Genomic DNA, 12,811 nt, shown 5'->3' with positions numbered 1-12,811 from the left:
CATGCTCATGAGTTTATACTAAGCTATAGTTAGTGAGATGCGTGAACAGGTTCTCTGTGCAAATGATATACAAGAACAAATCCAGAAGAATCATTTCCCATTTCCTTCAAATATTATATCATATAATAATTACAGTATAATTTTGTACTATAATAGCAACCGTAACCTAATTTGAGTGGTTTGGTATTAATCTATAGAAAACCAGCTGTGCATAGCATTGTTACAAAATATTCTCTCCTTGTTATAAATAAACCAATTAAATATCCAGGAATTTCACTTCAAAGAAAATTTAATCTGGGAACTCAGGACATTGATCAGAAATTATTAAAAGAAACAATGAAAGATTTAGGTCACTAGACAAGATAAAGGTATCCTTTTATCTTAGTCAGGTAAAATAGCTTTGATAAAAATGAATCTATTACCTAAAATATTCTTCCCCCTTTCAGAATCTACCAGTGAGGCACAATTTAGCTATTTTGCAATTATGGCAGAAAGTTACTCTTAACATCTGTGTAGAATGGTAAACCTCCAATAGATGCTGGAAAGACATTATTTGAATCTGAATTACTTGGGGGTATAACATTATCAAAAATTAATTTATATTATTATGCATCTAAATTGACAATGAGAGTCTACTGGGTTTTATTGTATATAGTCACAAGGCCAGCAAAAGATGAATTAAAAATGCCCCTTAGTTAATTAACTTTGGTTTCCAAAATTGGATCTTATCATTGGAGAGATAGATAAGACTATACTAAATACATGGTGCAAATTAAAGGTTCAACGTAGCCCTGGATTATCACCATACGTACTGTTGGTTTTTTTTTATATAGTGAGCAGTTTTCCTTGATGCATCATTTGAAAAATCTTTCTTTATGGTACTACTTGGATTAGTTCAGTCTTAAATCTATGATGTAATAACATTCTCTCTCTCCCCCCACCCCTTGGAAATTATAAATTGATAAAGTGAAAGGACCAAGAGCTATTTTTACTAGTATGAAATATTTCAAGACCCAAACAAAGGATATGCTGAGCAAGTGGTATCAGAACCTTCAAGAGTTAGAAAAGTTAAATTTAATTTGGAACATAAATTGGAAACTGATCTGGACAATACAGGATAGGGCTTGGAGAAACCCCAATCTGAAATCACTCTGCAGAGCCAATATTAGTTAGTTGTTGATGATGGTGATGATTAAATTAAATTTCTAGGATCACCGGGCAGTTTACAATACAAAAAACACAAAAGTACATAACAGTAACAAACAAAACAATTACACACACCGTTTTAAAGCAATAGTTTGTTTAATTAGCCAAAGGCATGGAAGTAAAGGAAGGCAAACTCACCTCCTTGCCCTTCCACCAGTAGGTGAAGCCATTTGTTCCAACAGGCTTCTGGGAACAGACTGTATAGTTTTAATAGTTTTTATATATGCATGCAGTTTTACATTCATCAGTGTTTAATTGTTTTTTTTAATGATAGTTTTTTCCTACGTTTTTAGCAGTTCTCATTTGTATATGCAAGTCACCTTGAGTCCCATCAGGGAAAGGTAGTGTATAAAGAAATAATAACGATAATTTCATCTGCTTGCTTGCTAATGGCATGCTTCTCTTACTAGCCACCAGAAGGCTGAGATAATTTCTCAAAGGATGAAATTCATCTAAATAAAACTTAAATAGCAACACAACAGCATGTTGTAATAATCTGGCTGTGCTGCCAAGCAAAAGTGAGAGAGCAGAAAAATGTTGGATTCCAAACCATGAAAGGTTGGAAGAGCAGGGTTTTTTGGATGACTCACGTTTTTCATCCCAAGATCCTGGGATGGTAACATAGAACAGAAGTAGCCAATGTGGTGGCCTCCAGACGTTGTTAGACTGCATAGCTGATTGTCAGGGATGATGGGACATCTCGAGGGTACCATATTGACTAAGCATGTTGAATATGGAAATGATGTGTAGACAGGGGATGACGATTTTGTAGCTTCCCCACATACGTGACTAGTGCAATCAGCTGCTTGGCTGAGCCTTTTATTATATTGCTGAGATGCTTTAAAAAGTGTTAGATCTGAATGGAGAGTAGAGCCTATTTTATGGCAGAGGAGATTATCATAAACTAGGAGTGGGGGAAAGAAATCGGAGAAGCTCTGTATTCTTAGGAAAGTTGTCATGGATCATTAATTATCCTGACATGTTAGGAATTGCATTTTGACAGATTGACATACCATAGGCTTATGGATGGCTTGTTAGGGGATTTTGGTTGGAGGATAATCAAGTGGCTCTTTAAGATTCTGGAATGGCACACAGAAGACATCTAATTGTGGAGTAACTCGGAAAATCATAAATTGAGACTAGTGGGGGCTGGGTATCTTCACTCGTTCAAATAGATCTGAGGAGCATAATCAGGCAACCTCTCTAACAGTGAAGTTGCAAGGCTTGAAATTCAGTTGCAGCCCTTCAACAGATCTCACTCTGCAAATAATTTTATCCAGTTGGTTGAGAAGGGGTACAGGTAGGCTAACCCATCCCTACATAAAATACATTGTTACGGATTTTAGTCTTCCATATTGGTTCTATTTCTGTCATGTGGTTTTATTTTTATATCCAGTGTGTGCATGAGAGCAACTTTCAAAATCTAAAGCTCATAAATCTTTTAGAAATTGCTCTTTCATTTTTATCTCAGTGTGGCTTTGCCACCTCTTGCTTTGCAAGGCTGCTTGTTTTTCTTTTATTTATGCTGCATCAGCTATGAAAGCACAGTGAGGAGTAACAGCCTCATAACTGTAAATGGCTTAGAGGTGTTCAGCTCTTAATGCAACTTGAGCCATTTAGGGCTTCCCGACATTTTAGTTAATTTATTGGTTCCGGGTCGTCGCCCCCTTTGTTTTTGCAGTTTTTTATTTCTTATATTACCATACTTCTTGTAATATATTTGTTGATTGTGTTAATTTTTTATCTTGTATTCTTAGCTGAACATGGATTTTGAAGCATCTGTTTGGATTATTTAGTATTCAATCCAAGTCCAAATACAGTACAGTCGAAAACCATTTCAGATACCCATTTTACAATAGCTTAAAAGTGAGGATTCATTGTCTACCAACCCAGGTGGTTATGTTCTACCCTCCACTGTTGAAAGCAGTATATATCTGATTAGCAGTTGAAAGCCATCTCTTGCAAATGTTGTCCCCATCTTCAAAAAGGTTTGGGGGGAGGAAGGAAGAGCCAGGTAACTACTGACTGGTCAGCTTGACCAGGAAAAGCACTGGAATAGCTAATTAAACAGTTGGTCTGCAATTACTTAGAAAAGGATGCTGTGATTACTAAGACCCAGCATGGGATACTCAAAAGCAAGTCAAATCTCATTTCTTTTTTTTGATACAGTTACATGCTTGGTGGATCAGGGTAATGCTTTGGAAGTAGTTTATCTTGATTTAGTAAGCCTTTGACAACGGCCTCATGGTATTGAAGAGGATCAGAACCAGACAAGTACCATTTTAGGCCAGCAGCCACTACAGGCCATGACAAAGGGTTGGAGAATCACCTATTGCTTGCTCACTTTTTGTAATCCCTACCTCCCCCCCCCTTTGGAATGTACTGTTGAGGAACAGCAAGGAGAACACCCCCCTGTAACAATAGTGAAGATAAAGAACAAGTAGAAAAGCTGATTAGTGTACCTTGATTCTATGGCAACATATATGTTAACACTTTGTAACCAATCGGCATGTAACACAATATACCCTCCTAGGCATGCCAACTCTAGGGGGCTGAAGGCACATCAACCCCCTTAATATTTGTTTTAAGAGAGCTGGGCCAGCTCAATCTTGAGGTGGCCCTGCCTATTGCAGGTCCAGTGGCTGGCTCCTCCAGAGTGCTTGTCCTCTTCTGTTTGCACATACAGTCACACATGCACAATGCATGTGATGTGATGTGTGCTGGGGGGGGGGCAATCTTGGGGGCAATCTAGCGCCTCTGTACCCTCCTGATGACTTGATGTAAGCAACATGTATAAAAATACCTCCTCAACACAATACCTGTGAGCCTCACACCCTTGGCCTCATGGTTCATGAGGAGAGATTGATTTGGATGACATACTAAGCCAAATCTTGTCTTAGCCTAACAGAACTTGGGAGGGGGGAACCCATGGAGGAGCAGAGAAGCTGTGAGTTCCCCTCTGGCCACAGTCATGTGAACTAGGCTAGTAATGGTAAAACTCATACAGCAGCAAACTCCTCAGGGAAAAGACAGGACCGCTTAAGGGACCGTTTCTGCTTAAAGGTCCATATCTGTTTAAAGGCCACAGTGCATAGGTCTTATCTAAAGCCTCTATAGGAATCTAATTTTATGAATGTGGAATTTATATATAAAACACCACTGTCCCACCTGGTCAATGCAACTCACAATTATATATAATGTATTAAAAGTGCCGTATTTTTCACTCCATAAGACGCACCAGACCATAAGACGCACCTAGTTTTTGGAGGAGGAAAACAAGAAAAAAAAAATATTCTGAATCTCAGAAGCCAGAACAACAAGAAGGATCGCTGTGCAGCGAAAGCAGTGATCCCTCTTGCTGTTCTGGCTTCTGGGATAGCTGTGCAGCCTGCATTCGCTCCATAAGATGCACACACATTTCCCCTTACTTTTTAGAAGGGAAAAAGTGAGTCTTATAGAGCAAAAAATACGGTAATTATAAAACTGCTTCCTGAAAATATAGCCCCAGCCTAAAGTCCCTTATTATTGTCATTATTAATCCATTCAATTGCTAAACTGTCCTTGATCAACTATAATCCCAGGGTGGTTTGAAGCATCAATACATTAAAATAATAAAAATTAGTAACCAGTTAAGCACAAAAAGCCAAAGAGACTTAAAAAAATTCTGGTTCTCTCTTTGGAAGAAAAGAAGAAGGCCTATCTATTTAAATTACACCCACTGGGAATTATAGTGAGCAGGACTTTGAGCCAGGTTCAGATTGCTGAATTCATCTACATGACCATATGCGCAGGTGCATGGCTACTTAGAAAGAGCTGGTGTGAACTGAGCATATAAAAAGTGAGCTGGGGCGATTATGTGGTTGTGAATTTAGCAATGCCTGCACAGGTTGACATTCTAACCAGAGCATAGTTCCCTTACAATACCAGCCTACCCATGTTTTAAGATCTGCTAGTGAGGTTAAGTAGCTTTAAGGAGTGAGTTGTCTCCATCTTGGAGCCCCAACTATGCAACACCCTCTCCAAGAAGTATTCTGACCTTGTTATATTTTCAATTCCAAGTGAGAACTTTTATCTCTGCGGAGACATTTTAGTTGTGCACTCTATCCTATTGTATTTACAACACCATAAAGTTGTTTTGATTTGTAATTTGGGTATATGACCATTTTTGGCTTTATCTTGTATAGTGCCCTAGTATCTAATTGATGAAGGGTGGTTCTAAAATCTTTTAAGTGAGTACATAAAAAAATACAATAGATGCATCTCATTTATTTAATCTTCTTTGATAATTGCAGTTTAAATAACTGCATTTAACTACCATGCATCTTTCAAAATAGCAACCTCCTAAATAAGAACTCCGACTGATTGTGTCAGCCTCTTTGTTTTCACTCCTTTCACCCCATGGGGTTTCGAAATTATAGTTAATGATTAGAAAATAAAACACAACTCAAGATGCTATGCAACACAGTTCTAAAAGGGAGAAAGATAGCATTTGTAATTCTGGATTATAAATAATAGAGGAACCAACCAATGCAAAAATAGTTCTTAGATGTGTATTATAATTGTATATGATAATTGCAGCTGACATAACCTCTGCTGGATATCTTTTTATTCATTTTTTAAATACTCGTGACAGAAGAGTGGGAGCAGGGATCTTAGCATCTTCCTTAGTTTGGTGAACCTAGAAGTGAAATTTTTTGGAGAGAGAGAGAGATATGTTCATGTGTTCTCTGTAAAAATAATTAACCAGATTTGTTTCAGACTTTGAACAATATATTAAACTGCTGAAAATAGTTTCTTATGAGGAATAGACCACCCACGTCTACATTTAGCACAAAATGAATGTGTTAACTTAGGAAATATTATTGAAATTTCCAGAGTCAGACAATATGGTTTGGATTTATGAAATACAGTTTATTGACTTCCTTTGGGATTCTCAGTATGTAATAGATGACATCTGAAACTTAATCCTGGATGTTAAAGATGACATTGTAGGGAGGGAGAATAACTGTGTTAAAATTAAATGGCATGCCAATCAGTTGCAAAGAGCTAAAAGGCTTAAAAGTCATGAAAGGGTCTATAATCAGTAGAGGCCCCTAAAATGTCTGAAGGAGTGGCGGAGGAATAGAATCAGCCCTTTTGGGCTCTGAGCAAAAGTCAGGTTAGTCCAGCATCCTGTTTTCCACAGTGGCAAAGCAGATGCTTCTGGGATGTCTACAAACAGGATATGAGTGTGATTGCTGCCTCTTGTTGCAACCTCCAGTTAAGTGGTAATGAACAGTATTCACCTTCTGAATCTGGAAGTTCCATGTATCTGTTTTGAGTAGTAGATCAACCTAACCTCCATGATTTGTCCCACAAGTTCCAAAACATGTGGCTGTAGTTGCATTTTGCAAGGGGAAGACCAGTACTATAATGAGCAAGCTGCCTGCCATGGCTAATCTTCTCATTGAGTATCCCCAAGGTTTTCCAGGTCATAGTTTGAAAGCCACTGGCTTAAATCAGGAAAGACACAAAAGCTTGCATATATTAGAGACAAGAGTGTTCTTAATCATGGTGGATTAATTCAGTGCAATGGTTTTTGATCCAGTGGGACTCATCTGCTATTGAAAGAGTAAGGGAGATGATGATGGCTAGTTCCCCCTTCCTACTACATTTCTCTTTTTGTGAATTGGCCCCTGCACCCTCTTCTCTTATGTTAATGGATGCAGTATTTCCTTGGCAGAGGCTTGACTTATTTCTTAAATTAGGTGGAGGTACTGAGAATTTATTTAATTAGGCAGAGGATATTCTGGTTTAATGAATAAAACAAATACTTTGCTTTTTTTATCAGTTAAGGACTTTCAGAAATTTAGTGATTTCACAAGTATGTTCACATCCTGGGGCAACAGGTCATTTCCATCTTATTTCTATAATAGACCTGTGGTTTGAAAAATTACATTTATGATAGGATGTTAATATTTCATCTCTTCTCCCAGACACCTCTGCATTTAATAAGGAGTATGTTAATTTTATTTCTGTATAATGATAGCTGTTGCTTCCTGTTTTAAAGAAAGTTGTATTTTGAATCTTCTAATAATAATGCAAAACACACCATACTACCTACACGTTTCTCATCTCCACTAACTACATAAGCCCTTAAACAAGTCAAAATCTTATTAATCCTGTCGTGCGATAACAATGTGTAATATAAAAAAAAATCTGTTCGTCAAAACTGCAATTACTTTCATTAAACAAAACCCACAAGTTAAATTAATGTAAGAGAGCTCAGTTTAAATGCTGCATCTGTTATTCACAAATATTGTTTTGTCCCTCCTTTCTATAGTTGCCTGGGCAAAAACATGCACAGCTGAAGAGATGTAATTATCACACGGCTGAAGGCCAACCACAAGTAGGCCCCACACATGGCAATTAGATGTTTTGTATATTCAATAACTACACAGCCGTGGGAGTGATTGGGTTCTATATGGGAAGTGAATGGGCATTTAATGGGGGGCTCCAATTCCAATAAGCAAGTAGGAAAGCCTAAGCAGATTTGAAGCTGTGTTCAGCTTTGTAAAGACAACACACGCACACACACACACACACACATGAGAGAGAGGGAGAGACCAGGAAGTATATAAATTTTGTGTAAAAGTTTGCCAGATACAAGTCTTCAACCCACTTCTAGTAAAAACTTTTCTGCATTTCTGTATCCTTTATACATTTTAATTTCTCCCCAAACAGTTTCCCCAAAACCTCACTTTTGCTGGAGAAGTCCTTGGTAAAAGGCATAATGTCTAAAAAGTACAGTTAAAGAAATCGGTCACAAAGATAGCTTGGTGCAAGTCTATTTATTAGTAGGATCAGATAAAAATTACTCTGCTCAGGTGTGGCAGTTATATTGGGGTCTGAAAACTAACTTGACTAACCTTGTCTAACATCAGTATTCGTTTGTGCCAGGTTTCACAGAGCTAAAGTGCCCTCTTCTTAGTTCTACCCCACATCAGTATCTCTGGCCATAGCTTAAGCCTCCAAGAACCCAAATTTGCTCTGCATTCCTTGATAACTACAGAGCCATCATTCTCAGAAACAACCCTTGAGCCCTATACTGATATAATAATAATAATAATAATAATAATAATAATAATAATAATAATAATAATAATAATAATAATAATAATTTATTTATACCCCACCCATCTGGCTGGGCTTCCCCAGCCACTCTGGGCGGCTTCCAAAAAAATATTAAAATACTGTAATACATCAAACATTAAAAGCTTCCCTAAACAGGGCTGCCTTCAGATGTCTTCTAAAAGTCTGGTAGTTGTTCTCTTTGACATCTGGTGGGAGGGCATTCCACAGAGAGGGCGCCACTACCGAGAAGGCCCTCTGCCTGGTTCCCTGTAACTTGGCTTCTCGCAGTGAGGGAACCGCCAGAAGGCCCTCGGCGCTGGACCTCAGTGTCCGGGTAGAACGATGGGGGTGGAGACGCTCCTTCAGATATACTGGACCGAGGCCGTTTAGGGCTTTAAAGGTCAGCACCAACACTTTGAATTGTGCTCGGAAATGTACTGGGAGCCAATGTAAGTCTTTCAAGACCGCTGTTATATGGTCTAGTTGCCGCATTCTGGATTAGTTGTAGTTTCCGGGTCACCTTCAAAGTTAGCCCCACGTAGAGCGCATAGCAGTAGTCCAAGCGGGAGATAACCAGAGCATGCACCCCTCTGGCGAGGCAGTCTGCAGACAGATAGGGTCTCAGCCTACGTACCAGATGGAGCTGGTAAACAGCTGCCCTGGACACAGAATTGACCTGTGCCTCCATGGGCAGCTGTGAGTCCAAAATGACTCCCAGGCTGCGCACCTGGTCCTTTAGGGGCACAGTTACCCCATTCAAGATCAGGGAATCCTCCACACCTGCCCGCCTCCTGTCCCCCCAAAACAGTACTTCTGTCTTGTCAGGATTCAACCTCAATCTGTTAGCCGCCATCCATCCTCCAACCGCCTCCAGATGTTAGCTTTCTCTACTTCTGTCTATAGGGCACATGTAGGTAACTGGGGAAACATGGTCAAAAATCCAAACTCTATAATTATGGAAAGTTCAGAAGAAAATTTTGCTCGTGAACCTGGTAATGTGTTTAGTACCTTTGGTGCAAGGATGGGGAACCTGTGTCTTTTGTAGTCCAACAACTTCTGGAGGGACACTTTCCTCCCCTTGCTTTAATGCATCTTGCCATTATGAATGAATACATCACACACACTGTGTGTGTCTGTATGCATTCTGTGTTTCCAGTGTATACATAGTTGAAGGCAGCAAGGCTCCAGAATAGGGAATAGGTTTTATTGACCTTCCATACTTTATAAATGTATGCCCCTGTTAAAAGTAAGAGCTGCATTCTGCTTTATTATGGTGGTGTTGTTACTTTTACAGAAGAGAGATTTTGAGGGATGGGAATAAACTGAGAAAGCTTAAAGATGCTCTAACTCTTGTGTCTGTATGCACATTTATAGAGCTTAAGTCCAAGTGTTGAAATAGTAAAGCTCTTGTCACATTTTCACAAGCTTTGTTAGCCTAATTCTGTAACTGAAATAAACTCAATAACATATGCTAACACTCCCTTTCTACATCTAAATTATAGACACTGGTAAAACTGGAAATAAGCAGCTAATGTTTTATTGATGTCTAGATTGTTTTGAATTTATAGACATATTTCCTTTGAAGATATGGATGACCCACAACTGCCACCCAGCTGTATGAAAATGATTGTGACTTATCCTAATAAAAACTGACTGTGTTATTGCCAGCAATGTAATACGAACATTACTTGGGTTGTCAAAGTGTGGCTTGGCCTTCTCTGGCCTCTGTACTCATGTGCTGATACCGTCACTTTGGATAAAATTGAGTTGTAATTGAAATAACTATGGTATGAAGCGACACAATCCACTTAAAATTTAACCAAATATACACAAATGTGGTCTATACTTTTGAAACAAAAACTCTTCAAAAATATAAAATAAAATAAATCTCAAAGCAAACTGGTGAATTTTGTAATCACCTTTAACTCAGTCTGCAGCATGGGATCCACTGTTCATCTTTTTGCCGTCTTAATTGCTCTTTTTAATTTATTCCCCCCTTTCTCCATTTTCTTTACCTCTGACTCTCCCCACACTTCCCTCTTTCTCTTTTTACCAACATGTACACAAAGATAGAAAATCGTACTGAGGGGAAGGGATTTGTTGACATTCATTTGTCTCAAGAGAAAATAGAGTGTGCCTCCAGGGGTGAAATCAAACCCCTGGAGAATCGCAGCGCCTGCTGTGGCTGCAGAGGCTGGCAACTTGTAACTGCTGCCCTCTGCTTGTTTTTTGCTGCATTAGCAGCACTAAAGTGACCTTTCTGGGTTTAAGCCTGAGCAATGTGTTTATGGAGGTCCTGGGATGCCCAGACAACAAGACCCCGCTCTCAGCCTCGCTGACATTTCCCAAGGAAAGCAGAACAATACATTTGGCAACAGCTTGGCTGCAGGAGTTGGTGCAAGGAGGCATATAAGATGCCATCCATATTTGTGTGTTTACTTCGCTAAGTATAGTATACAGCCTCTGCAAGTGTTGAATAATGGGTGGAGTGGGTCAGGACTAGTAACTGAAGTTGTGTGTTAGAATAATTGGAGATTCTGGTTGGTGTTGTCAAGAGGTTGCCAGGCAGAATCCCTACCGCCATCCTGTCTAGCTTGTTCTGGAGAGAGAAAACATCTGGAAAGATTTATCTCGACATCTCTTCTGAGCACGTGCAATGAAAGGGACTCTCTGAAGCAGCATTATGTTAAGGAGTTTATTTTTATTTTGAAAAAGGTTTATCTTACTATTCAGTACAAAAAGGAGAAAATACATCAGTTTACAACACTAATATAATAATACAACAGACAGAATAACAGCAGCCAGTTCAAAACTCTACTGTGTCAAAAGTTTTAAAGACACAGGTTCTTCATATATCTGGGTGCCAAGCGATATAGGGCTGATGAGAGTTGTAGTTCAAGAACATCTGGAGGGCCAAGAGTTCCCCACTCTTGCTTTTGCAAAAGTGCACACCTTCCTCTAATACAGGTTTTCCCACATTGGGGCGGAATCTACACACATATTAAAATTTCTGAAAATGCTTTTTTAAAAGCGTTTTTAAAAATACATTACATTTTCTATAAGGCTCACAATCGCCATCTAGTGTCTCATTGTAAATTGCACTTAAAATACACTTAAAACGTTTTATTTGCAGCTGCATAGCTGAGTCCTATAGCCGAGGGATGCGGGTGGCGCTGTGGATTAAACCTAGCCTAGGTCACAGAGCCTAGGTCTTGCCGATCAGAAGGTCGGTAGTTCGAATCCCCGTGACGGGGTGAGCTCCCGTTGCTTGGTCCCTGCTCCTGTTAAACTAGCAATTCGAAAGCACACCAGAGTGCAAGTAGATAAATAGGTACTGCTCTGGCGGGAAGGTTAATGGCGTTTCCATGCACTGCTCTGGTTCGCCAGAAGCGGCTTAGTCATGCTGGCCACTTGACTCGGAAGCTGTACGCTGGCTCCCTTGGCCAATAAAGCGAGATGAGCGCCGCAACCCCAGAGTTGTCCGCAACTGGACCTAATGGTAAGGGGTCCCTTTATCTTTACCTTTAGCTGAGTCCTAGGTCACAGCTAGATCCAAGATGGGTGGCAACAGCAACACTACCACCAAAATATGTGGTAAAAGATTAGGAAATGAATCCTGAAATGCATGTTTGGTTTAAAGGTGGGTCCTGGGTTTGTAAATGTTGAAGAACATTTATCTGGAGTGACTTGTTTCTGAGGGAAGTGGGGACACTTTAGCATTAGGATAGGGTTTATTTTTCTGACCCAAATCACTGGAAACTTTGCAAGTGTACTGATAATTTGTCATAATTTATGTTCCAGAACTTTGGGATTGTTAGTAAAGCGACTGGAGAAAGGTGGGAAAGCAGAACAAGAAAACCTCTTTCATGAAAATGACTGTATTGTTAGAATTAATGATGGGGACCTTCGCAATAGAAGATTTGAGCAGTAAGTGCATCTTTACAGTTTATTGCTTTTCTTAACCTTTAACCATCACACATGGTAGTAATTTGGTGAGAAATAAAATGCTCAAGAACAAATTGCTTAAGTAAGTTCTTTCTTTAAAGAGGAGTGTGTTTGTAGATCATTACAGTGTTTCTTTAATTACTCAGTTTACAATTGCTACAGGATAATGACTGCCATTGCATAACTTTCTTTCCTCAATTTAAAATTGTTACAGGGCTGTTTTTCTTTCCTCTACCCCCTGTTAACTTGAATGATACGGTTTGTTTATAGGTGGAGAAGCGCTTAACATTAACACACCATCGAAACCATAGTGTTCACTGTTTCTAAAACAGTAATGTAATTTTGCATGTGAAATGCGCTTGTGTGTAGAAATGCTGAAGCTTCCCCAAAGAAGTCAGTAAGATTATAACTTTCTGTGTAGCAGGGCATTGGGTCATTTTATTGTGCCCCCCCTCTAGATTCTGGTGTGCAAGGTAGTAGAATGCTTCTCATAATCAGCTCCGCCATGTATTGGTGGGTTGTGTTGTGGTATGAGCAACATTGTGGA

General features: G+C 39.3%; 1 protein-coding gene across 3 annotated transcripts in view; it reads left to right on the top strand.

Moving 5' to 3' along the window:
• PARD3 (par-3 family cell polarity regulator) overlaps positions 1-12,811 on the top strand; it is a 549,815-nt gene that overhangs the window by 295,535 nt on the left and 241,469 nt on the right. For all 3 annotated transcript variants that reach the window (XM_081163479.1, XM_081163478.1, XM_081163477.1), the window contains exon 8: positions 12,121-12,246. In XM_081163479.1, the coding sequence (XP_081019605.1) occupies positions 12,121-12,246 (126 nt within the window). The remainder of the gene's footprint in view (positions 1-12,120; positions 12,247-12,811) is intronic.

This window comes from Podarcis bocagei (genome assembly GCF_964188305.1).
Source record: "Podarcis bocagei genome assembly, chromosome: 12".
Taxonomy (NCBI): domain Eukaryota; kingdom Metazoa; phylum Chordata; class Lepidosauria; order Squamata; family Lacertidae; genus Podarcis; species Podarcis bocagei.
The sequence above is the reverse complement of the archived record's forward strand: the minus strand, read 5'-3'. Positions and strand labels throughout refer to the sequence as shown.